The sequence below is a fragment of the Vombatus ursinus genome, unplaced genomic scaffold (assembly GCF_900497805.2).
Source record: "Vombatus ursinus unplaced genomic scaffold, bare-nosed wombat genome assembly UNPS02014807.1, whole genome shotgun sequence".
Lineage (NCBI taxonomy): Eukaryota > Metazoa > Chordata > Mammalia > Diprotodontia > Vombatidae > Vombatus > Vombatus ursinus.
The window spans coordinates 7262470-7287610 of NW_020954585.1; the positions used below are offsets into that span (position 1 = coordinate 7262470).

Sequence of the window (25141 nt, forward strand, 5' to 3'; positions counted from 1 at the left end):
TTTACTGTAAGAAGGGATAACCAGTGTTTACTTTGCTTAACAGGGAATACTTGGGGAAGTGGAGGCATCATGCAAGAGAGGAGGGTTAAACACAAGCCTCTTTCAGAGCAGGAAGGACCTTTTCTTACCAAGCACTGCTGTACTTTTCTGATAATTGAATTCTTTTTGTGAGAATCTAAAATGAGAGTGTTCAGCTGGATCTTCCCTAGGCTAATCAGAAATGGAACACACTGAGAATCTGAGATCAGCTCCAGATAACGGGCCCTGGAAAGAGAGCAAGGGAAAGTGAGGAGTAAGAACACAGCTTTCCTGTTGCTTTTATCAGCCATATCACAGTTTTGTACTTAACTGTTCTCAAGTTGATTCCTGTGGGATTGTTTCCTCAACTTGATTAGAATCTCCTATTGGTCAGAGACCATGTTGGATACCCACAATGTCTAGCACAGTCCTAGGCATGTAGCATGAGCTTAATAAATGCTTGCTGATTGATGGGTTAACTGATTGAACATATGTAAAACACTTTGCAAACCTTAAACTACTATATACATGTTTGCTATTATTATTAAAGAAGGAAAGAAGGGGAAGGAGATGGAGAAGAGAGGGAAGGGAGAGAAGAAAATGGGGAGGCAAAGGAAGAAGGACTGGGAACGTGAGAATGGGAAGAAGAGACGGGGAGGAATAGTATCCAGGCAGGTCTTGCAAAGCTAGACTGCATTTCTTTTGAGGTCTGCCCCGAAATTCTGAAAGCAAAACCAGTCAATGAATTAACATGGAGAACCTTTACTTAAAGCATCTGTAATTTCATCAGGCTTCTGAATAGAGTTGTAAATTCTACCCAGAATTAAGAGGCATCTGTTAATTCTTCAATTCACAAGGAATGAAGAATTTCTTTCTGATTTTTTTTCCCACAGGGAGCCAAAATTTAAACATGGATCCTAGATTCCTAAGTGTAAAGATGAACTTTCTTCTATTTTTTCTGGAATTATTTTATTCTGTACATTAAAACTATATTCATTTTTCTTGTCAAAAGACTAAGAAATACCCAATTTACTTCCTTTAGAATCCTTTAAATCATTAGTTCATTATTAGTGCTTCTCAATTCTATCTTGATGCTCGAAATGAGCTTCCTAGGGTGCTGGTCTCCAAGTTATTTAAAGGAATAGCGGGTTATAGACCAAGCTTGCTCCCACTTAATAATGACAGTAGCTAATATTCATATGATGCTTTTAGTTTTGCAAAATGCTTAACATTTATTATGTTGTTTGATCCTTAAAACCACCTTGTGATGTAGGTGCTGTTATTATTCCCATTTTACAAGTGAGGAAACTGAGGCTAAGAAATGTTAAATGACTTTCCCAGAGTCACGCAGCTAGTAAGTGTCTAAGACAGAATTAATATAGAGTCAGTGTATGTAAACTTTGAAATGCTCCATATAGGTAGGTGAGGGAGAATTATGGAAAACTCTCATCAGCATAACTACTAAGCCATGGTTAGGATCCCAACGATGCTTACTTACGGGAGTGCTGATAGGAGAAAGGGAGGCAGAGATGAGCGAGACTCCTTCCAGTACTTCCAAGCTAAACAGTTAACCTGAAAGAATAAAATCAAGTATGAAGATTTCTAGGCATTGTGAGATCTGAAGAAGCCAAGCCTAGCTTGTTACATGTTATTTAAGATGATCCTGGCATCTTCAAAATAATAACAACAATTAATAATAACAGCTAGAATTTATATAGCACTTTGAAGTTTGCAAAGTGCTTTAATTATGTTAACTCATTTGAGTCTTACAACAACTCTATGAGTGAGATGCTATTATTATCCTCATTTTACAGATGAAGCATAGTCTCAGAGGGTCTGATCCCCACCAATTTAACTGGGCAGGGCAGAGCCTTTCATACATCTAAGAAACAGATGCCAGGTCCTTCATCAAAACTTTACAGCCTTGTCTAATAGCGCTATATAACAAATATTATTCTTCCTTTTCCATCATCCCTCAGAGAAAGAACTGAATGAACCAATAGTATAGAAATCTTTTAATTCCAATTTTAAACATATCTAAGTAAAAGGAAGGAAAATGCTCTCCATATTCATCTGGGAAGGGCCACCTTACCCCAAGTCCCTGGGTTTTACAGATATTGCAAGCTCACGACATATATGGTATGACTCTACTCACATTTGTATTCTCTCAAAAACTATGATAAATAAGGCATGCTGATAACACATCTCATTCACAGTATCAAATAGTCTCACACTTATTTGGAAGATAAAGTTTTATAGGAAAAATATTCTCAGAGCATTTTTTAACCAAATACTCCAATAATAAAGGACAGCAGTGTGTGTGTGTGGGGGGGGCATTTTTAAATTCAAATAATTATCAGCACATATGTAGTAATTTAAAAAACAATTACTCCTCCCCCACCCACATCATAAATGTATTTCTCGGTTCAATTTTGATTTTGGAATGATCATGCCATGATGGCTTTGGTTGCCAAGATAAAAAGGTCACCAAGTCCAGATTTTTTGCCCCCTTTAAACATATGAAACTGGAGAAAACTTGGCTTGAGTCAAACAGTTGGCCCCAAACTATTACTGGCATCTGAAAACCCCTAGGAAAATGTCTTCAACCAGAGCAATCAACATTAACCCACTTATGGGGGATGGGAAGAAACCGAATTAGAACTGGAAAAAAGGCTGCTAATGGTACCTGATATGGAGAAAGCAGGTGGAGTTTGTTTTCAAAATACTTGAAATGGGCCAAAAATGAGTCAGAGCTCATGGTCTCAATCTGCTGGCAAGTTATTCCTTTAACCAACTGCCCTACACTGAAAAGAGAGATGGGAGAGGAGGGTGGGGGAGGTGGGGAGGGAATCAAGTTAGAGACAAGAGGGATATAAAAAAGACACAAAGAACCTTTCATATCACTCCGAGACATTTGGGTAGGACCCCAGTGGAAGATCCCACTGACACTGGTTAGTTATTTTTTTCTTACCTTAGGAGGTCATCAGGCTTTGTCATTGTTCTTGACAAAAAATCATACAGAAACAAGGCCTATGGTGAGAACAATCAAAAGTAAGTGTGTGTGGGTGTGCTTGCTATGGAGTAGAATGTGGAAAAACAAGTCTGAAATTCTGTTTCCTGTTTTTCATATCCTACTTACGAATTAGAAGGGGAGTAAAATCAGGTTGTTTTTTCTCTGAGACCCAATTTACATTCCACTGCTCTTCCTGACCATAGTCCTCCATTCCTACCCCACCCAGGGAAGAAAAGGTTTGGAGGAAAATCAAGGAACCTGGTCAGAACTAACTGGAACAGAGCCCTAAGGAAAAGTATTCCTGTCTCCCAAGGAGCTATACCCAAACCCTTCTGCCAGCATTTTCAGAGGAGAAAATATACATTTAGCTGGCTCCTGTCTCAAGGAAAAATACATTTACAGAATTTGTAACTCGTAGACTAGGGCATCTATTTGTTTTTACAGAACCTGTAATTTAATCCTAAGTAATTTCCAGTCAAGTAAATCGTATGATAAATGGGGGCCTTTGAAGCTCTATCTGACATAGGATTTAGAGATGGAAAGGAACTCAGAAGTCACTTAGTGCAACCAATACCTGAACAGGAGTTTCATATACTGCATACCAGTAAGTAGACATCTAGTCCTTACTTGACAATTTCCTTTGATAAGAGGCTCAATGCCACTTGAAGTAGCCATCTCCACTTTTGGATACCTCTAATTATTTGGAAGTTTTTGTTTTTTCCCACAAAAGACAGCTGGGTAGTGAGGTGGATGGAGCACAGACCTTAGAGTGAGAAAGACCCAAGTTTGAATCCTACCTTATACACTCCTTAGCTATGTGACCCTGGGCAAGCATTTAACCTCTCTGTACCTCAGTTTCCTCATCTGTCAAATAGGGATAATACATTATTCCCTACTGCACAAAGTTCTTGTGAGGATCAAAGGAGTTAACCTATGTAAAGCACTATGCAAAACCTTAATGAGCTATATAAATGTTAGCTATTATTATCATCTTCATCATTAATATTATCAATATCATCATAAGCAGAGGTGACTTCTAGCCTCTCGGCAACTTCTACTCATTGCCCTCTGAGGCTAAATAAAACAAGTGTTATCCCATTTATACATACCAGTTCTCACGTCTAGCTTTGTAAAGGGGCATAGTACTGGATATGCTGTGAGAAAGACCTGTATTAGAATCTTACCCTAGACGTTTACTATCCATGTGCTCCTACATACTCCCTACCACCTAACCTCACTGGGTCTGTTTCTTTTGAGGACTTATATCAGAGGATTTTTGCCAGGATCAAATGAGATGATATATTTAAAGCTTCAAACCTGGAAATGCTATATCAGTGTGAACTATTGCCATGTATGTCCCTTCTAAATTTTTCCTCTCCAGGCTAAACATCACTATTATAAATAGCCAGACAAAAAGAAATGCCAGAGAGCTGCAGTGGATAGAGTTCCAGGCCTGAAGTCAGGAAGACTCAGTTTCCTGAGTTCAAATCCAGCCCCAGACATTTACTGGATGTACGATCCTGGGCAAGTTACTTAACCCTGTTTGCCTCAGTTTCCTCATCTGTAAGATGGCAAGGAAATGGCAAACCACTCCAGTATCTCTGCCAAGAAAACTCCAAATGGGATCACAAAGAGCTGGACATGACTGAAACAAATGAATAACAACAAATATTTCAAGATCTGTTTATATATAGCACTTGATATAATAATATTAATACATGATACAATATATAAAAATATGTAATATGATATATAATAAAACATTATATATTTTACGGTGAGGTTCCTGAGTCAAGAAAATGTGGCAAGATTTTGTATTGGCCTTCCTGATACCACTTTGGCCACAGTGATGGCCACAGTGTTAATTAACACTTTTCTCATTATAAATATCCAACTTAATCTGTTGCAGTGGATCATATATCTGATCTGATCATGTAGGAATAGGTAATACTTAGGTGAAGAAACTTCTATCAATGTAAGTTGGCACCAGAAGTGCCAAAATTGCAAAGAATCACCACTTAATAACCTTAGAAAGTTGCTTCAAGCATTGAGAGGTTAAAGGATTTGCCCAGGGTCACATAGCCAATATTATCAGAGGCTAAACTTGTCTTCCTGGCTTCAACACCAGCTCTCTATCCATTATACCACACTGCCTGATCATGTATGGCAATAATAAAATAGTGTTATCTTTCAGAAGGCCAACCTACAGTTAGCTTTGCCATCATGAAGCTCTTCTCTAGAGGAGGAGACTCATGTAATGACTACTAATTACCTGGCTTCTCCTGAGCTCCTTTTCTTTGACAACTGTAGCATTGAAGCCTGGCTCCTTCCATAAATCAAAGAGAGATACTTCCTTAAAGAAAACTCCTTGTATATCCATGACTGTTGAAGAAACATCACCTGCTTCAAGCATCTAACCAAAAACAAGAAAGAGACAGGCATAGTAATGTAAGGTATATGATGAGGCTTTTAGGCTTAGCTTCTTGAAATTTTTGCAATTCTACATGACATTTTAGATGAATAGATGGGCCCTGAAGACTCTTCCATCTCTAAAACTATGATCTTAGGAGCCTAAGAAAAATACTGATGTGCATTTTAGGCAGTGGGGGAGAGGCAGGGAGAGTCACAAAGCACCATCTTGTACTAAGTACAAATCTGGTCTTTGGGTGGCAAGAGAGCATAGGGAGAGATGGAGAAAATCTTGATGGCAAAACCAAGATCCCTTACAACTCTAGTATTTTATGATAATATTACTAATCAATCACCATTTATTAAGCATCTACTACGTGCAAGGTACTGGGGATACAAACAATCCCAACCCTCAAGGAATTTACAGGTTCCTGATGGGCGAGAGAGGTAAGAAATCACAGAATCAGAGATATACCAGTAAATATAGGATACATATAAAATAAATACAAACTTATAGAGGATGGTACTAACAAATGGAGAAAGACTCTTCAGATTCAGAAAGATGCCATTTACTAAAGAATCAGGAGAGGTCCCAAGCAAAGGGATTTTTTGGTTGTTTTGTTTTTGTTTTCATTTTGTGCTTAAGAGGCAATCTAACCCAGAATTAATCCCATGGCTAAAAATCACATTTCACCTACAGGGATTCTGAAACCAAGTGCTCTGGTATGAAGTTACTGTTTATCAGATAGTTTCTCATTACCTTGCTGAGGATACCTTGTTGCTGGGCAGGTGACAAATCAGATACATGTTGGGAGATGGTGCCTTTATTGACATGTGAGAGCTCCTTTGGATCCATGCTGTAGAAAGCTTGGGTGCTGATACCAGCCAGCAATGCACCCATCTGGCTGACATTGTAGAATGATATGACCTAGGAAAGAGAACAAGAAGCCTCATGGAACAGAAGCTTTCAAAGAAGATTTGGAGATAATTCAGGATTTAGGTCACTTTGTTCCCCATTAAAACCTATCTAAACTTTAGAGTAGGAAATATGACAAAGGAAAATGCAAGGAGCCTAGTTCTCATTAGTGCTGAATAGGTGGGGTCGTGTCAGTGGAATATAATGAGCAAAAAGGCAATAACCCCTTATATTTCTATAGGGCTCCATATTTTCATAACAATCAATAAATCAAAGAGCTTTATTAAATAACTATTATATGTCAACTGTTGTGCTAGCTACTGAGGATTCAAAGAACTATTCAAAAATGAATAGTTCTGCCCTCAAGGAACTTACATGCTATTAGGAGAGACAAAATGTATGTCTAAGTACATGCAGAATATATTTTTAAAATGCAGGGTAGATGACAGAAGAGCATTCAGAAAAGGCAAAGGTCGTACTTGAGCTGAGTGTAGATGGAAGAGACTCCAGGAGGTAGAAGTGAGGAGGGAGTATATTCCAAGAATGGGAGATAGAAAACAAAAATTGGAGACATATGTGAGGAATGGCAAGAAGGCCAGTCTGTCTGGATGGTAGCATGTGGGAAAGGAAGTAAAGTATGAAGCTAGAAAGTTAGGTTGCGGCCAGATTATAAAGATCTTTTACTGACAGAGTAATTCACATAGTAGCGTGCCACAGGGTAGAATTAGGTAGGGAGACAAGGTGAGGCCTGCTTTTAAGGAAAAGCCCTCTGGAAGCCATGTAGGAAATGGATTAGAAAGGGGATAGAATCAAGACAGAGATCAATCAGGAAGTTATTACAATGAACCAGACAAAAGATGATAAGGGCCTGAACTAAGGCAGTGACTGTGTAAGTAATGATAAGGAGGTTGACGTAAGAGATGTTTGTGGAGGAATGAACAGCATGATTTTGGCAACTTATTGCATATGTGGGATGAAGAAGAATGAGACATGGAGGATAACTTAAAATGTCCAGCATGAAATGTCCAATGGGCAGTGAGTGACGCAGAACTGAAACTCAGGGGAGATTCTACGGCTGGAGATGTAGATCTGTGAGTAATCTGCATAGAAAATGATGATTAAACCAATTGGAACTAATGAAGTCATCCAGCAAGAGAATACACAAAGAGAAAAGATTCAGGGCCCTCAGATCCATTATTTCACTTCAGTCTCTCAACAATCCTCCGAGGGAGAGTAGGGGCAGGCATCACTCTCTCCATTTTACAGATGAGAAAAGTGAATACCAGAAAGTTGAAGACTCCCAAAAATAGGTGTCACAGACAGGTAGTGACAGAAACAGGACTAGACAACCTCCCACCCCTGCCCCCAGATCCCCTGACTCCTAGTCTACTGCCTTTTTCATATTAGCTTTAAAGAAAAAGTTATTGTGGGGTGACCACTGAAAACACATCTGCCTGGTTAGGTCACAGATCCAGGACACAGTTTAGAATTTAAAAATAACTGCTTAAAACAAAAAAAAAAGTGTATGGATTCTACACACTTAAGCTGTTGCCAAATTCCCTGGTATTTAACATTTAAAGTACTTTTTGTGAGTTTCCAATATTGACCCATATAGTTTAAAAAACAGTCCCAGTATTTGGGTGGCCTTTACTACATTCAAGAAGTCATGAACTTTGGGACAGCTAGGTGGCACAGTGGATAGAGCACCAGCCCTAAAGTCAGGAGGACCTGAGTTCAAATCTGACCTCAGACCAAATACTTGACACTTACTAGCTGTGTGACCCTGAGCAAGTCACTTAACCCCAATTGCAAAAAAAAAAAGTCATGAACTGAACTGACCTTCTCATGGGTCAAGTACTTGGTGGACAAGATAATGACCTGGCTGCTGGTCCACCCTGAGACCTGGTTGAGAGTTGAGATTGCATTGTGCACTGCCTCTGGAGACAGGGCCTCTAGCTGGCTGCACGTCAGACCCACCACTGCATCAGATAAAGAGCCAAGGGTATCATTCAGGGTCTGGTTCTCCATAGCAATGTCCAAAAGTTCAGCCTTGAGCTGAAACAAAAGAAATCGTAGAATGAATTACGGGTTTGTTCACTTGTGCAGGTTTGCTGAGATTGTCATTGTGTGATTTCCTGACATACTATGACTTAATAGTTAAGTCTTAAGGAGGTGTCCCAAGGCAGAGAGGGGTTAAGTTGAGGAATCCAGAATCATACAGCTAATAACTGTCAGAGGGAAGATTTAAACCCACATCCAGACTGCTTCTATGATTTGCTTACTTCCTAGGAAATCCCTACTGCCTCATCTGCAGCACTCTCAGTCAAATGTTGATGATTAGAAATATCATGCAGAAGGACGTGTTATAAGCACAACAAAACAAAAGTGCTGCAGAAAATATTTTTTCTGGCTTTGACTTTACTTTGTCGTAATTTACTCTGGATCACCACTTTATGTGTTTTTGCTAAATGCTCCTGGCAGAGAGAGGGAGGATTTGACCATTTCTAAATTAAAACAGGAAGTAAAGGGATGGATATATATATACACATATATATAAATATATATAATGTAGTGTTTTTCTTTAAAAAAAATTTTTAAATCTTTCTTATATCTTTTAACATCACATTCATTTCTGAATATATCCCTACCCAGCTAGCCATCTTTTTCTAAATCTACATCTTTATCTATACACACACACAGCTTTACTAGGTTAAAATTGCACTAAGACTTTTGGGACACTCTGAATATTCCCATCCATTTATCTATCTACCTATCTGTCTACCTAAAATTCATTTTAGATATGCACATATACCACGTGCATACTCTGGGTAATGTCTAGATGGCAGCTGAAAGGCAGTGTGATCTAACAGATCTAACCTGGATGTCAGAAGATCAGGGTTATATCCTGGCTCTGCCACTTACTAACTGTGTAACCTAAGGTAAGTCATCTTTGTTCTTTGGGCCTCAGTTTTCTCATCTGCAAAATAAGTGAATTGGCATAGAACACTAACAGTCTTTCTAATTCTGTGACATTTTATTACTAGCCACTTGCCTATTATTTCTAATGAGGACTGTACCTACCAAAAATGGACACACAACTGAAAAAAGGAGGGGGGGGAACCAAGCTACACATCCAAAGGGGTGGCAAAAAACACCATAGCTGGAATGACTTTTGGTGAGACCCATCCAAAGGGACATACAGTGTAGTGGTCACTCTTTCCCTTTGATTTTGACACCACTGGCTTATAACACTGAGAAGTTCAATGAGTTGCCCAGGGTCATACAGCCAGAGGTGAAATGAACTCAGGTCTTCCTGACTTTGAGGCCAGCTCTCTATCTACCACCACATGCCTTTCATTAAAATATGAACATTTACAAAAAGTCATTTCAAAAAGTGTCTTTTATTGTCCCTATCCCTTCCCTGGCTAACATTACAGAATGCTCTGATCTTCCCTGTCTCTTCCATTCATGTTGTATCCTGGGTATCTGCTTACCTTTCCCCAAGTCTAGTTCTGAATACCACATAGCAGGCACTAAAGAAATGTATTAGTTGCTGATAAAATATACATTATAGCCCTGAACTATTATAGTAACTTAATTGGTCTCTGCCTTTAGTCTCTCCCTTCTCCAATTTATCTTTTCCACAGTTGACAAATTAATCTTCCTTTAGCTTGGTGTTAACCATACCATTCTTCTATTGAATATTAAACACTGGGGACCCTGGAGTTGAAAAACAGAAAGTATTTATATAATGGTCACTATATGCCAGGCATTATGCTAAGCACTTTACAAATATTATCTCATTTCTGCAAGTTGGTGTTGTTAGTATCCCTATTATAAAGTTGAGGAAACAGTGGTGAACAGAGGTTAAGTTAACTTGTGCTAGTAAGTATCTGAGGCTAGATTTGAACTCAGGTCTTAGGGAAAGAAAGTTAGCTAATAGGTCTGTAAATTCCTCATTTATTTTTTGTTCAGTCAAGTCTCACTCTTCATGACTCCATTTGGGGTTTTCTTGGCAAAGATATTGGAGTAGTTTGCCATTTCCTTCTCCACTTCATTTTTTACAGATGAGGAAACTGGGGCAAACAGTGTTAAGTGACTTAACCAGGTTAACACAGCTAGTTAGTGTCAGAGGCTAGATATGAACTCAGGAAGATCAGTCTTCCTGACTTCAGGCCCTGCACTCTATCTACTGGACCACCTAGCTGCCCATTTATTTAGCATCAAAACATCCCTTTGATCCTGGTAATCATTTTGGCATGATTATAGATTAACTAACCCCTATGTATTCATGACAGAGTGTACGGAGATAAAAGTATAGAACCTGTGAAGAATCTAATGTGGACAGAGAGTTTTTAGCCTCTTGGTCAGAATGATTGAAGTAATACAGAGATTAAGGGTATATTACAGGAAGAAAACATGGCATGTTATTGAGTAGGCATGCAGATTGTGTGCATTTCGAGGGTGTGCCTGGGTGTGGATTCCCAGAGGACTGAGTTTGCTCTTAATGTGAACCTTGATTTAGGGAGCATAGAGAAAAGCACAGAGTGTGAAACTAACCAGCAAGATTATGTGCATGCTGGAGTCCTAGAGTCCCTTTCAGAAAATTATTCCAATATTTGAGGAGCAAAAAGCAAAGACATTTAACAAATACTCAAGTTGAATAGTGCAATTCTGAGCCTTCCAATAATCTTTTCATAGGAAAAGAGTGTGTCCCCCGGGTGAAAGCAAACCAGGAATTTGGAGTGTGTTTAAGAGCAATGAGCACTGGAAAGAAGAGGTGAAACAACAGAAAAATCCTTAGTAGTTCCCTATTGTCTCTGGGATAAAATCCACACTCCTTAGCCTAGCATTTAAAGTCCATAATCTGGCTCCAGCCTACCTTTTCCACCTCATTTTACATCACTTTACACCAACCAAATTACTACCTATTTCCTGAATGCAACTTGCCATCTCATGCTTCTGACATTCACATAGTCTGTCTCCTAGGCTAGAATGCAATTCCTCCTTATCCCCACCTTTCAAATTTCTTATCTTGTTCAGAATTCAATCAGTGCTACCTCCTCCATATGAACTTTTCCAATTACCTGAGATGAAAATGTCTTCTCCATCAATTATTCCTATAACATGTTGTCTTTGTCCTTATAACTCTCTACACTATATTGTATTTATCTGTGTACATGTCATAGCCCTCCCAATAGAACATGAGATCTTCGAAGGTAGAAACTATTTCAGGGGTGTTCTGAAGCCTGCTCTCACGTGCCTAGAGCAGATTATTAAATTTTTAGTGTAAGCCTTTACACCTTGGAAATCGGTAAATACTACATATCAGCACTTGATTTATTATTCTGTTGATTGTCTAGACTTAAGAAAGTAATGGAGAAATGGTAATAATACAGATTAAACTTAAAAGTGTGTTGTGCACACTATTTTTTTCCCCAGAAAGCCAGTTGTTAAACATTTACCAGCATACCTCTGGGATATTTAACTTTTTTTTTGTTTGTTTTTGTATCCCCTGAACAGAGCATATGCCTTGTACACCATATTCCAGGTGCTTGATAAATGTTTATTTGGTTGAACTGAATTGGAAAGAAGGAAGGCAAAGAGGGAATGAAGGGGGAGAAGAGAGAGGAAGAAAGCTAAAGTGGAAAGAAGGAAATGGGGGATAAAGAGAGACAAATATTGCTGGAGGGAGGCACCATGCATCTAATTCTTCACAAGACACAAAGTGCCTGCTTCCCACCATCAACATATGCAGAAGATTGGGCAAGTGGCACCTTATAAACATAAGAATGACTAGCAGGGGCAGATAGGTGGTGCAGTGGATAGACCGCCGGCCCTAGAATCAGGAAGACCTGAGTTCAAATGCAGCCTCAGACACATGAAACTCACTAGCTGTGTAACCCTGGGCAAGTCACTTAACCCCACTGCCTCGCCAAAAAACGGAAAAAAAATGACTAGCAGATGGCTAAATGGTGGGCATGCAGAGTGGCCACAGGCATTCCCAGAGCCTGCAGCCTGAAGCCACAATTTGAGTGATTCTCCAGTGTTCTATTTCTCATCTCCAGCTCTGGTTTCCCCCATGCTCTGAATCCCCTTTATCAGGCCCCTGATCCAACCTCCTGATTCCCATCATGACTGCATCCCCTCATCTGGATTTTTCTGCTCAATTCCAAGTCCCAGTTTCCTCACAAACCAGCCCTCTCCCCTCCCCCCCCAAAAAGATCCCGCCCTTTCTTCATCAGCCAAAGCCTTCTGAGTCTTCTCTATCCCTACCAGTTCAAAACACAAGCTATTGTGGGCTGGACGTGGGGATACCCAGTCTTCTTCACCTTCTGAACATCAGCCTGGAAGCCTTGAAGTTGGTTACACTTAATCATTTGGTGTAGTAAGACTTGGGCTACTGTGGCTTCCAGCTCCTCCAGGTCATCATAGAAACAAACAAGCAGCCCCAGCCTAGGTAAGGAAATGAGAGTAGGTTGGAAAATAATCCAAAAGAATCAAAGTGATACAGGAAACAGGATGCAGCTCATCATATTTAATAGCTCAATTACAGTATAACTCTCTATGACCACAAGGAGGTTATGCACTTTGCATATTATCTGGGCAAAATTTTATTAATAAGTCAGTTGTATCTGTCACCTGGAGTTCCTTCTCCCCACCTTCAGTCAATATGTATTCAGAAAGTGCCAAGTAGTATAAAGAGACCAAGTCAGATATTGTGAAAGACAAATTTGCTGGGGAAAGGGAAAATCTCATAGACACAAAAATGAAAACCAGATTTCAGCTACAGGCACAAATAACCTGGAGGTCATATGTGGTCTCCGTGCTTTGGTCCTACTATGTGACCATCTCCAGCTCATCAGAAATTTAGATTCCACTCCTTCTAACTGGTGAGGTTTTTTCTTTATTTGTCTGGGAACCAGGTCTCCAAATTACTTCCAAAGTCTCCTCATCTTCCTCCCTACCCACAGTCACTTCCTATTTTCCATTAAAGTTTAATAAATGCTTTATAGATCTATATACCCCACCTCTGCTTTTAGGAGGTTTCCATGCCATTGCTTCCCCTGCTTAACACAGAAAACTGAGTTTGCTGTATTTTTCAGCAGTAGAATCTAAATTCCAGAGAAGATATAAAAGAATAAAGGGGAACAAGGCCTTGCCCTCGAGGCAATTCTCCTGAGTGCAATGAAGGGCTGTTCTTTCCAATCCTAAAGCTAAACTGAGGAATTCAGCTTCGGCGACTTGCCAAAAGCCATTTCTTAGATTGCTGGTATAGTAGAAGGTGCTGTTATTACTTGTGAATTCCTGGCTCCAAGAATAGCAACCAACAGGTCTTATTAGGCTGGTCACCCAGATGGCCCAGCAGTTGACCTCTTTATCATACATACTCTGGCCACTCATAGCTTCTGACTTCCCTGACATGAAATGAGTTCACCGGGCCATGCTGAAAAAGAGCTAATAAAATTTTCACTCTGGAAGGAACTTTAATGATCCGCTAGCCTAGAAGTTCTTAACCTGGAGTCCATGAACTTTTAAAAAAGTATATTTTGATAACTACATTTCAACACAATTGATTTACTTTATAATCCTATGTATTTTATTTCATACATTCAAAAATATTATTTAGAAAAAAGGTTCATAGGTTTCATTTGACTGCCAAAGGGGTCCATCAAACACAAAAACTTAAGAACTTTTGACCTAGCCCAATCTTTTCATTTTACATATAAGGAAACTGAAGTCCAGAGAGGTTAAATGACCTGCTGAAGGTTACACAGCCAGCTAGCGGAAGTCAGGACCAGAATTCAGGGGTTTTGATGTCCAAATAAATTCTGTCTCTCTCTTTGCAATAAAACAAACGAATGAATGAATGAATGAATGGACAAGCAAACAAACAAGCAAATGAGTGAATGAATGGATAAATGATCTTATTTTTACTGACATCTTTTGTTTTTATATCACTTTCATTTCTGGATGTATTCCTTCCCCTCCCTTGCTCAACAAGCTTTTTCATTAAAATAAAGAAGTGGGAGGGAGGGCGGGGAATGTAGTTCAGCAAAATCAAACATCAGTTGTGTCTGACAGTATGAGCCACACTCTATCTCAATATTCTCCAACCCCCGCAAACAGGAGAGGGAGGTGCATTTTCTTTATTTTTTCCCAGGGTCAACCTTGGTCATTACAATCACATGGTGTTCAGGTATTTTTGTTTGTTTGTTCTTGCTGTTTCATTTCTTGACATAGTCATCTTTCCTCTAGCAAATTTCATCGCCTTCATGTCACTTCTAAAAAGCAATGCTCGGGGAAGGGGAGGGAGAAAATGATACCATCCTTCACCAGCACAATATTTTGTGGGCAAGTTAAAAGAATAAAACTACAATTGTTCCCTTTTCTGCCAGAAAAAAATCCCTTATTTACAAAGAAAATGTTGTGCTTACAGACTATCTATGAGAAGCTGGTACTTTCAGAGAACTAGAAAACTGTTGCTTCTTACCTGTGAATGGTAGAGGTATTCCTCATATCAAAGCTAGAAGAGTTGATCCTTTCCAGGAAAGCATGGGCCAGCTTTGGTGTGATGTCATAAACTGTATCTAGTTGTTTGGTGGCATTGTCATAGCTGATAAACAGCCCAATCTAATGGGCAGAGATCAGAAATCAGGTCATGAGGCCCCAAATGCCATAATAACAACAACAATAATATTAATAATCATAATAACTGCTGACTTTTATATAATGTTTATTGCTCACAAAATTCCTTATCTATAGTATCTCATTAGATCATCACAACAACCCAAAGAGGTAAATATGAACAAGAATTACTATTCCCATTTTTCAGCTGAGGAAACTGAGGCTTGGAGGGATTAAGTGACTTGTCCATGGCCACATGTCAAGTAAACGTTGGAAGCAGGATGTCCCTGGCATACTCTCCCTCCTCCACTCTTGACTACTGACCTTCCTGGCTTCCTTTAAGTCCCAACTAAAAATCCCACTTTCTGGAAGCCTTCCCCAGCCCTTCTTAACTCCAGTGTCCTCCCTCTGATAATTACTTGCTATTTATCCTGTATATAGCTTGCTTTGTATATATTTGTTTGTATGTTGTCTCCCCCATTAGATTGCAAGCTCCTTGCAGGCAGGGACTGTCTTTTGCCTCTTTTGTCTCCCCAGCACTTAGTACAATGCCTGGCATATAGTAAGTGCTTAATAAATGTTCATTGATTGATTGCTATTTCTACAATCTCATGATGCCTCTCTTGGGCTTAGGTGCTTAGTACTTGAGTGACCTTGGTCAAGACTATAGACCCATTCTTCCTCATCTATAAAACAAGGTGATTGGCCAAGGTCGACTCTGGGATCCTTCTCATTCTAAATCTACTAATCATAGAGAACGGGGGGGGGGGGGGGGGTTAAGAGCACTTCTCACTCTCATTGAAATGGGTATGACAGCATGAATGGAATCTTACACTTACCTCAACAGGACTAATTTTTGTAATTTCTTCAAATGGGAGATGAACCATGTATCTTCCCAAAATCCACAGGTTTTCTGCACTAACCCATGACACAGAGTCATCTGCCCAGTAAAAGAAAATACTAGAAATATTCACACAACTTTGGAATATTCACAGACATCTTTGCTGCCAATAATGCATTGAGTTAAAATTTACTAAGAGTTTACAGCAGGGTGTAAGCCACAGTTGAAAGAGCATTGCCCCTGGATTGAGAAGGATTTAAGTCCCAGCTCCGCCATTTAACTATGCAGCAAGTTACCTCCTTTCTTTGGGCCTCAGTTTTTTGTTTTTTTGGTTGGGCAATGGGGGTTAAGTGACTTGCCTAGGGTCAAACAGCTAGTAAGTGTTATATGTCTGAGGCCGGATTTGAACTCAGGTCCTCCTGAATCCAGGGCCGGTGCTCTATCCACTGCACCACCAAGCTTTCCCCCAGAGCCTCAGCTTTTTTGTCTCTAAAATAAGGAGGTTAGATAAGATGTTTTTGAAGGTCCCTTCTAGGTACAGGTGGTAAAGTAGATAGAGTGCTAGACCTGGAGTCAGAAAGATTCATCTTCCTGAGTTCTAATCTGGCCTTAGAGACTTATTAGCTGTGTGACCCTGGGCAAGTCACTTAACCCTGTTTGCCCCAGTTTCCTTATTTGTAAATGAGCCAGAGAAAGAAATGGCAAACTGCTCCAGTATTTTTGCCACAAAACCCCCAAAAGGAGTCATGAAGAGTCAGACGTGACTGAAAATGACTGATCAATAACAACAAAGTCTAGGTCGAATGTTCTGGGAAGGCATTGCCATAGGTAAAGTGAACTACAGGTTTTCAACACTTCAGGGAATTTCAGTTCCTGCATTCTGGACCCTTTTAGTGTTATGAGCCACACTCATCTGTAATGGAATATCAGAGCTTCATGCATCAAACAAGGGGATTGGACTAGATGACCCTAAGGTACTTTACCATTTAGGATTAATTAAAGGTAACATATCACTACATGGATATTTCTGTATTAGCATGTTCTGCTCTCAGTTAAAAACATCTGAAAACTTGGTGAAGTTAATGTTAGGATGTCTGTGAATGTAGGATGTCTCACTCACAATGAGTGCTCTTATGAAACTCTAAGAGTAAATGTTCTTGAACCTTTCTTCTGGTAAGGAAGAACTTAACTGATCACCATTTAGAGAGATATTCATCTGCTTAGAACACTAGAGTTCACCAAGAAAATTGTTTCTTCTGATTCATTAAGGTACTAAATTGTAACTGAGCATCCTGAAATTCAGGCTAGCAGATTCCTTCAGGGTCCCAGGTTCCACCTGTTGCTGCCTATGTATCCAAAGCAAACTGCTCATTAATTGAAATTAACATCATCACTAAGTTGTCTTCATAGAGACCAGTTTTGTGATTCTCTAAGAATCTCAGGGATATTATAAAATAATGAAAAATAATAGTGACACACATACACATCTATATTGTGCTTTTCAATTACAGAGCATTTTATATGCATTTCCTCACTTTATTATTACGACTTTTTTGAGATACGCAGTAAAACTATTAATATTCCCACCTTATAGATGAGGAAACTGAGGCTCAGAAAGGAAAAATGATTTGTCCATTGCTACACAGCTTGCAAGTGGCAGAAACAAGACTCAAATGCCCGAAGTAAATTATTTTAAATTAACTTCGGTTAAAGATAAAATATGTTCCCTGAAGGACTTTTAAGAGGAAGGTGTCAAGATCTCCTGAAATCAAAAGCAATTAAGTATCATAATTCCAAGAAGTTTTGGAATTACTGGTTTAGATAGAAAATGAGTTGTCAGTATGAGAAAAGTTGTTCACACCCACTTCTTTAAAGCAGTTCATGTTATAAGAAGGATTTAATTAATTTACAAATGATACATAAGCTATGGCATTTTTCCACTGAATGCACTCATTAACTATCAAGAAGTTTTGCTCCCTTAATCACTGGTATAAATGGTCCCATTATTTCTGATTTATGATGGAAAGTACAACAAAGTACAAAAAGCTTGGATAGGTAATAGCTGATGCAAAGAGACAAAGAGCTAAGCAAGTATTTTTTTTCTCTCCTTTCCACGGAGGGGATAAGCTGGTATTTAGAAAGCTTTCTCTCTTTCTAACACAAAGATAAACCCCATGGCAATGTTCTGTAGACTTTTGGTCTTACTGGTTGAGTTGGCAGATTTCTGTAAAATTTGAGTCATCCAGGAGTAGAGTGCCCTCTGTGAACGAGCAGAGATCTTGTCATAGAGATCTTTAAACACCGAGGACCTAAATGACCAAAACAAATGTCAGCAGAGGAAAGAAAAAGATGGAGATTCACTTCCCATCAGGTTGCTCTCCTGGACCTCATCATGATCTCTAGAAACTCATGCTCCTGCAAGATCACATCAACTCTGAAACTCATATGCCCTTCAGTACCCCCCAAAGCCTCTCCCTCCCTCTGATTAGAAAGAGTAGAGAGTAGATATTGGATATTGGAGAGCTCCTTGAAGATCTTCTATTTAAGGATTATGCCCAGGAGAGCCATCTCATCATTTTCCATCTGACTGTAGGACTTCTTCATGAACCCCATGCTGGGTATCCTCCCTTCCCTCTCCCCTTTTTTATGTGTCATCCCCCATTAGATTGTAAGTTCCTTCTTATGATGAAAAATGCTAAACATCTCTAGAGAAAGAACTGATGGAGTCTGAATGTATATTGAAGCATTTAAAAATTTTCTTTATTATTCTTTTTTTTAATCTGTGTTTTCTTTTGCTGCATGGCTAACATGGAAATGTTTTGCATGACTGCATATGTACAATCTATATCAAACCCCTTCTCAAGGTATGGGAGAAGAGGGAGGGAACTTGGAACTCAAAATATTAAAAAAACAAATGTTAAAAATGCTTGTTCAAATGTAATTGAGAAAAACAAAAATTAAACATAAATATAGCCCTCCAAAAATGTTAATTAGTACAGGAAATCAAAGCACTAACAAGATGGAAAAATACAGGGAATAAACAAAAGTAAACCCTGCCTCTACACACACACACACACACACACTCACAAGGATTATAAGATCCTTGAGTGCAAGGACTATCTTTTGCCTTCCTTTGTATCTCCAGCTCTTAGCACAGTGCCTAACACATGGCAGGCTCTTAATATATTTTTATTGACTGACTGACTGATTGACTACATAGGTTCATTCAATATAAAGTAGGAAGGGACCTTAGAGATAAGCTAATCCAACTCCCTTATTGTACCATTAGAGAAACTGAGACTCAGAGGGAAAAATGACTTGCCCAAGGTCGTATGATGTCTTAATGGGAGAAGAGAGCAGGTATGCAAACAGATAGGGGAAACTTAGAAGAGTAGTGAATATAAAAGTCAGCCTCAACAGAAAGAATCCATTTTTTCCTCCTGGAGGAACACTTTAAACCATTATAAGTTATTTATTCCTCCAATGTAAATGAGTTTCAGATCCTTTACTAAAATTAGTCTTTGACTAGAAGGAAAGGATTTAGGCATTGACCACCTAAGGGGAATCAGGGAGGGAAACACTTCAGGAAAGGAAAAAGGAACAGAATGACATAGCTAGAAGAGTCACTGTAGAAAAAAGCTAGAATAAGACAGAAGAGCTGGTTTCAAATCCAAGTTCCTTCACTTACTAGCAATATGACCACGAACAAATCATTTCACCATTCTGGGCCTCAGTTTTCTTCACTTGTAAAATGGAGTGGGGAGCTGACATGGTTGGACAAGATGATCTTTAAGATCCATGAAAACTGTAATGGTCCGTGAGTTCTAGATTAATTATACCTACATTGTAATTTTGCCTAGAACTGAAATCTTCAAAAAATGGTTCCTGATCCACTCTATGTCTTCTCATCACACACACACACACACACACACACACACACACACACACACACACATTCTAAGTGCAATAAAACTTCATTTATTCAGCTCTCCTAGTTTGGAATTCAAGATAATTTAGGTCTGAGTTTGTTAAGCAAATAGAGAAAAGATTACTTTTCTCCCACAGTCCTCTATTTAAAGAAAGCACAAAGCAGCTGGAACCTGCTTAGAATGACAAGCCCAAAGAGCAAGGTTGTTTGGAAGCCTCTAACTCCTAACCTCCTCCATCACTGACTTAAGCCCAGAAGCAACGATCACTTGGGGCAGGTGAGCTGGAGGGATTAACCTTCTGAGGAACTGTTGGGCCTCCCTACAAAAATAAGCAGGTTTTCAGTAACGAATTGTTTGAATTTTGCTTAGTCAATTGTTATATGTCTTCCCTTCTTCCCTAAATTGTAAGCTTCCTAAAGGTAGGGACCATGGATAAAGTGCTGGTCCTGGAGTCAGAAAGACTCCTCTTTGTTAGTTCAAATCCAGCCTCACATACTTAGTAAATGTGTGACCCTGGACAAGTCACTTAATCCTGTTTGCCTCAGTTTCCTCATCTGTAAAATGAGCTGGAGAAGGAAATGGCAAATCATTCCAGTATCCTTACCAAGAAAATCCCAAATAGTGTCACAAAGAGTTGGACACAACTGAAAAAATGACTCAACAACATCAACGTCTTATATGTCATTGTTCTTGGTGAAGAAAGACAATGTTTTGCATAGAGTGGATACTTAATAAGTGCAAGAAGGTTATCACCTACTCTGTCATAGTACCATGCTAATGAGATCAGAATCATACTATGTTTATTCTCTGTCTCATAGCTACTGTAGCCTGAACAACTAGTCTCATTCAACTGACGAAAGATACACGGCAAATCATCACAACCATAAAGAGAACTCCAATGTTTTATGTCCTACTGATGATGCCAGTAGCATAAGGTCTATATATGGATAGGAGCCTTCTATTAAAACTATACTGTATTTCAGCTTAAAGATTTTACTCAAACTTACTGCAGATCCAGTACCCCTTCCAATCCTAATTCACCCTCTATCTTCCAAATGATACTCCTGTGTAGCCTAAACTCCCCACCACGATACTCATCTCTTTCTCATTAAAGCCTTGGACTCTGCCCCTGGTGTTCTGGGCACTGACAAACATGCATTTACTTTACAGTTATCCCTTTCACATCACAACTTTCCCCGTCATGGTTTCTATATATCACAGGTTGGTACGAGAAATTAAATGGGAATTTTTTGGGAGTTTTGTGGAAGCAGCAGATGACACGTGAAGACTAACAGATGACACAGAAAAAGTTTAGAAACTCAGAAATCCATTAAATACATGTATAGTATTATATAATATCAACTCAAGTTTTATAATAAGGTATTGTAAATAACCCATAAAAGAAAAAGAAAAAATTCAGACTTCTTCTCTGGTACAAAGGGAGGGCCAAGAAATTTTACATGGATTTTCCAGATTGGGGGGAGGGGACCATGCCCCTAACCCCTGCCCCTCCATCCCAATGTGGAAGGGATAACTGTACTTTCTGCAGTACTAGGTCTTCAAATCACTTTCCAGTCATTTCCAAATTGCTGCCCCACCACACACTTTGGTAGCCTCTCTTTATATGTTATTTTCCTCCATTATAGTGTAAGCCTCTTGACGGCAGGTGTCTTGTTTGCTTGTATTTGTATCCCCAGCATTTAGCACATTTAGCACAAATAAATAGCAAGTGCTTAACAGATGCTTTATCTTTCTTTCACTCCCAAGACCATCTGCTGAAGAAAACAAGGCACTCACAAATTCTTAAAGGAATCTTCCTGAAGGTTTCTGGGAAGGTTCCCAAAGATCTCTGGCTGGAGAAAGCTCCCAGGGGAAACCCTTAGCACCCGTCCTAGTATATCCACACATTCAATGGAACTCATGACCAGGAAGCATTTCTCTAGGGTGATGAGGAACAGAGTTCGGTTCACCCCAGGTGTCTGCAAAGCATGGTACTGGATTTCCTCCAGATCAATCACTATGTCGTCCAGCTCCTGCAGAAACCAAGAGAGGAGAGAGAGGTGACCTGTTGGCTTTTGGTATGTTCTGATTAGTTGGATCAGAACCCTTGGGGAAATTATACTTTGTGGGAAGGGAAATAGCAGGGAAAATCAATGCAACTTGGTTTAGAGATATCTCAGTTCTGCCAGCATCTACTCTTAAGAATAACACAAGAAAGTAAGTTGAAGTCCTTCAGAATCAGGATCCATCCAGCCTTCTAGGTTTATTATATAATTATTCTCTTTCATGTACTCTACTCATACTCAACTTCTGCTGACCTCCAATCTCAAATCTCCAATTGTCTTTCTGACATCTCAAACTGGATGTCCAATAGACATCTTAAATTCAACATGTCCGAAAACTGAACTTACTATCTGTCTGTCTGAATCCTCCCCACCTCCTACCTTCTTTATTACTATAAAGGGTAACATCACCCTCCCAGGTCCTCAGGCTCTCAAACTAGGAGTCATCCTGGACTCCTCACTATCTCTTAGCCCTCATATCTAATCTGTTGCCAAGGCCTCTTGACTTCACCTTTGCAACATCTCTCGAATAGGCCCCCTTCTTTCCTTTGATACTAACACCATTTTAGTATAAACCCCTATCACCTCAGTGCCTGCAATAGTCTGCAGGTGGGTCTGCCTGCCTTGTCTTCTCTGCACTACAATCCATTCTCCATTCAGCTACTAAAGTAATTTTCCTAAAGCACAAGTCTGACTATGTCACACTGTCCCTCTCAATAAATTCCAGTGGCTCCCTATTGCCTCTAGGATCAAATACAAAATGCTCTGTTTGGCATTCAAAGGCCTTCATAACCTAGCCCCCTCTACTACCCCAGTACCTCACTCCCCACTACGTACTCTTCTATCCAGTGACATTGGCCTCCTGGCTGTTCCTTGAACAAGAACCTCTCTCTCCCCCAACTAGGCATTTTCTCTGGCTGTCCCCCTTGCCTACAATGCTCTCCCTTCTTACTTTCATCTTCTGACCTCCCTGGCTTCCTTTAAGTCCCAACTAAAATCCCATCTTTTGCAGAAGTCTTTCCCTACTCCACTATATTCTAGTGCTTCCTCTGAGGTGATTATTTCCTTATCCTGTATATAGCTTGTTTGAACATATTTGTTTGCTTGTGGTCTCCCATATGAGATTGTGAGCTCCTTACTTGTCTTCTGCCTTTTTTCATACGCCCAGAACGTAGCATAGTGCCTGGTACATAGTAGGCATTTAATAAATGGTGATTGAGCGATTGAGTTCAGCAAAACTAGCCTACTTGTTGTTCCTGACACAACAATCCATTTCCTACCTCCATGCTTTGTATTGGCTATTTTCCATGCCTGGAATGTACTCTGTCTTCATCTTTGCCTCCTGGAATACTTGGCTTCCTTCAAAGCTCAGCTCAAATGTCATGTCCCATGGGAAACCTTTCCTGATGGCCCCAGTTGCTAAGGTCTCCTTTCTATAGGCATGTGTGTGCTGCTAAATGTTTAATAACAGCTGTCTCCACAGAACACCCACTTTTTAGTTTAATTTGCATTATTAACATTATTGCCATCACTTTCTTAAGTCTATACAATCAACAAAACAATAAATCAAGCCCTTGTTTGTAGTTTGCTGATTTTTGAGGTATAAATGCTTACAATAAAAATTTAATAATGGGCTCCTAAGTACAAGCCAACTTCAGCACACCATGGCTCATGAATATATGTAACACAAGAGTTACCTCATGGAGTAAGTATGGGGTAAATAAGTCTGTCTTTCCCCTGTCCCTTTTGGCAGCTTCTTTAGTAAAGAGAATAATGGGACACTTAGTATACTTTAAAAGGAGAGAAAACATCTCCCACTTTCTTCTTCCTTTCTTTCGAGCATGTGGCTTGAGACTTCAACAGCTCTTTCATATGGGGGCCACCAGAAGGGGGCAGGAGAAAGCCTAGCCCACGATCTATTAGATGGCCACCATTAACCTGTGACACTTTATTTTCCCTCTTCAGAATGTAAGCTCCTCGAGGGACTTACTTCATTTTTCAGTCTTTTTATCACTAGCACCTAGCATAGGGCCTGGTATTTAGCAGGGAATTAAATGCTTGTTGATTGATGATTAAGGGTTGAGAAACTGAGAAATCAAATTGATTTTACTGATTCTATTTTGTTATTGATTCTATTCTGTATCACTGCTGCCATTTTGTATAACTGCCAAAGTCATGCTTCTTTGTCTTTGAGGTAAGTTCAGAAGTACATAGGTTCAGAAGTTCAGTTTTTCCATTCTGAGTGAAGTTTAAAAGTTCAGTTGCCCTATAAGTCACTTTAACTAAAAGGAAATCTGTTATCATTATACCACTAGCTGTCCTTGTACCATTAGAGGAATTTTGTTATCTATACACCATTAGTTAGTCTTGCAGATGGACTCAAACAATCAGCATTTCCTAGTGACAAGATGAAAGGAGAAGTTGTTGTTAGGGCCATATTCCCAATTTCTAGTCACTTATATTGTCTTCTCTATCTATGATACCCCAAGCTTTGTAACCAATCATATTGTTTTCTGTTGCCTTCTAGTTTTTGAATGTTCTTCCTTTTACCTATAAAAATTATCTGTCAGCCCTCATTCAAGGTCTTAGCTTGCTGAAGAGGCTGAGATCCTATTTACTGGCAAATTCATGCTTTGCTAACAAATTGATCTTGCTTAGAACTTTGTACCTCAATTTATTTCTATGACAACAGGCATTGCTTATACAGCATGATATTTTGCTTGTTAAATGATATGTGCTTCTATATACTTCTGACATTAGTATTCAAGAACTTTGGGGAAAATATGTTCTAAATTTTAGAACACCTCATGGTGTCTTCTCCTTAGCCAGTCCTGAAGTCAATAAATTTTGCCTTGTGTAGAACCTTTATTTCATCCTTTATCTGATCAAAATAAGTGAATAGTTATTAAGCTTTAGTCTTACACAATCATCACCACAACGTATTTAGACAAAAATTGAATCATTTTCAGCTAACTCATTTCTAGGGGAGTTATCTGTGATGAAGGTAGCCTTTATTACGGTACAATCAGGCAGATCTTAGAGATTCTTTTCAAAATCTGACTGGCTAATTATCCTCTTCAACACCTTACTCCAAAATAGAAAATTTTTCAAGATCTCTGTCTTTCTGACTCCCAAGAACCCTCAAACTCACTCACTCTTTACTGCCTACATGAAAATCGTTCACAAGTTACTTTTGAATGGGCTAGAGCTGGTAAAGTTTCCCTTCCTTTTTCTTTCCTTATTCTGTTCCTTATCAGAGACTCCCCTGGTGCTTTTCTTAGTTCCTGAGTACAGGCAAAAGAGAGAGAAACCCTTTTCTTAAAC

The 25141-nt window shown here is 39.3% G+C and overlaps 1 protein-coding gene across 1 annotated transcript in view; it reads right to left on the bottom strand.

Moving 5' to 3' along the window:
* LOC114051899 (otoancorin-like) overlaps positions 1 to 25141 on the bottom strand; it is an 83360-nt gene that overhangs the window by 55452 nt on the left and 2767 nt on the right. The window contains exons 7-18 of the mRNA XM_027874286.1: positions 21552 to 21787; positions 18031 to 18134; positions 15824 to 15924; positions 14851 to 14990; positions 12689 to 12812; positions 8196 to 8411; positions 6201 to 6368; positions 5304 to 5444; positions 2990 to 3048; positions 2705 to 2822; positions 1517 to 1590; positions 129 to 264 (exon numbers count right to left, since the gene is read on the bottom strand). Of these exons, the coding sequence (XP_027730087.1) occupies positions 129 to 264; positions 1517 to 1590; positions 2705 to 2822; positions 2990 to 3048; positions 5304 to 5444; positions 6201 to 6368; positions 8196 to 8411; positions 12689 to 12812; positions 14851 to 14990; positions 15824 to 15924; positions 18031 to 18134; positions 21552 to 21787 (1617 nt within the window). The remainder of the gene's footprint in view (positions 1 to 128; positions 265 to 1516; positions 1591 to 2704; positions 2823 to 2989; positions 3049 to 5303; positions 5445 to 6200; positions 6369 to 8195; positions 8412 to 12688; positions 12813 to 14850; positions 14991 to 15823; positions 15925 to 18030; positions 18135 to 21551; positions 21788 to 25141) is intronic.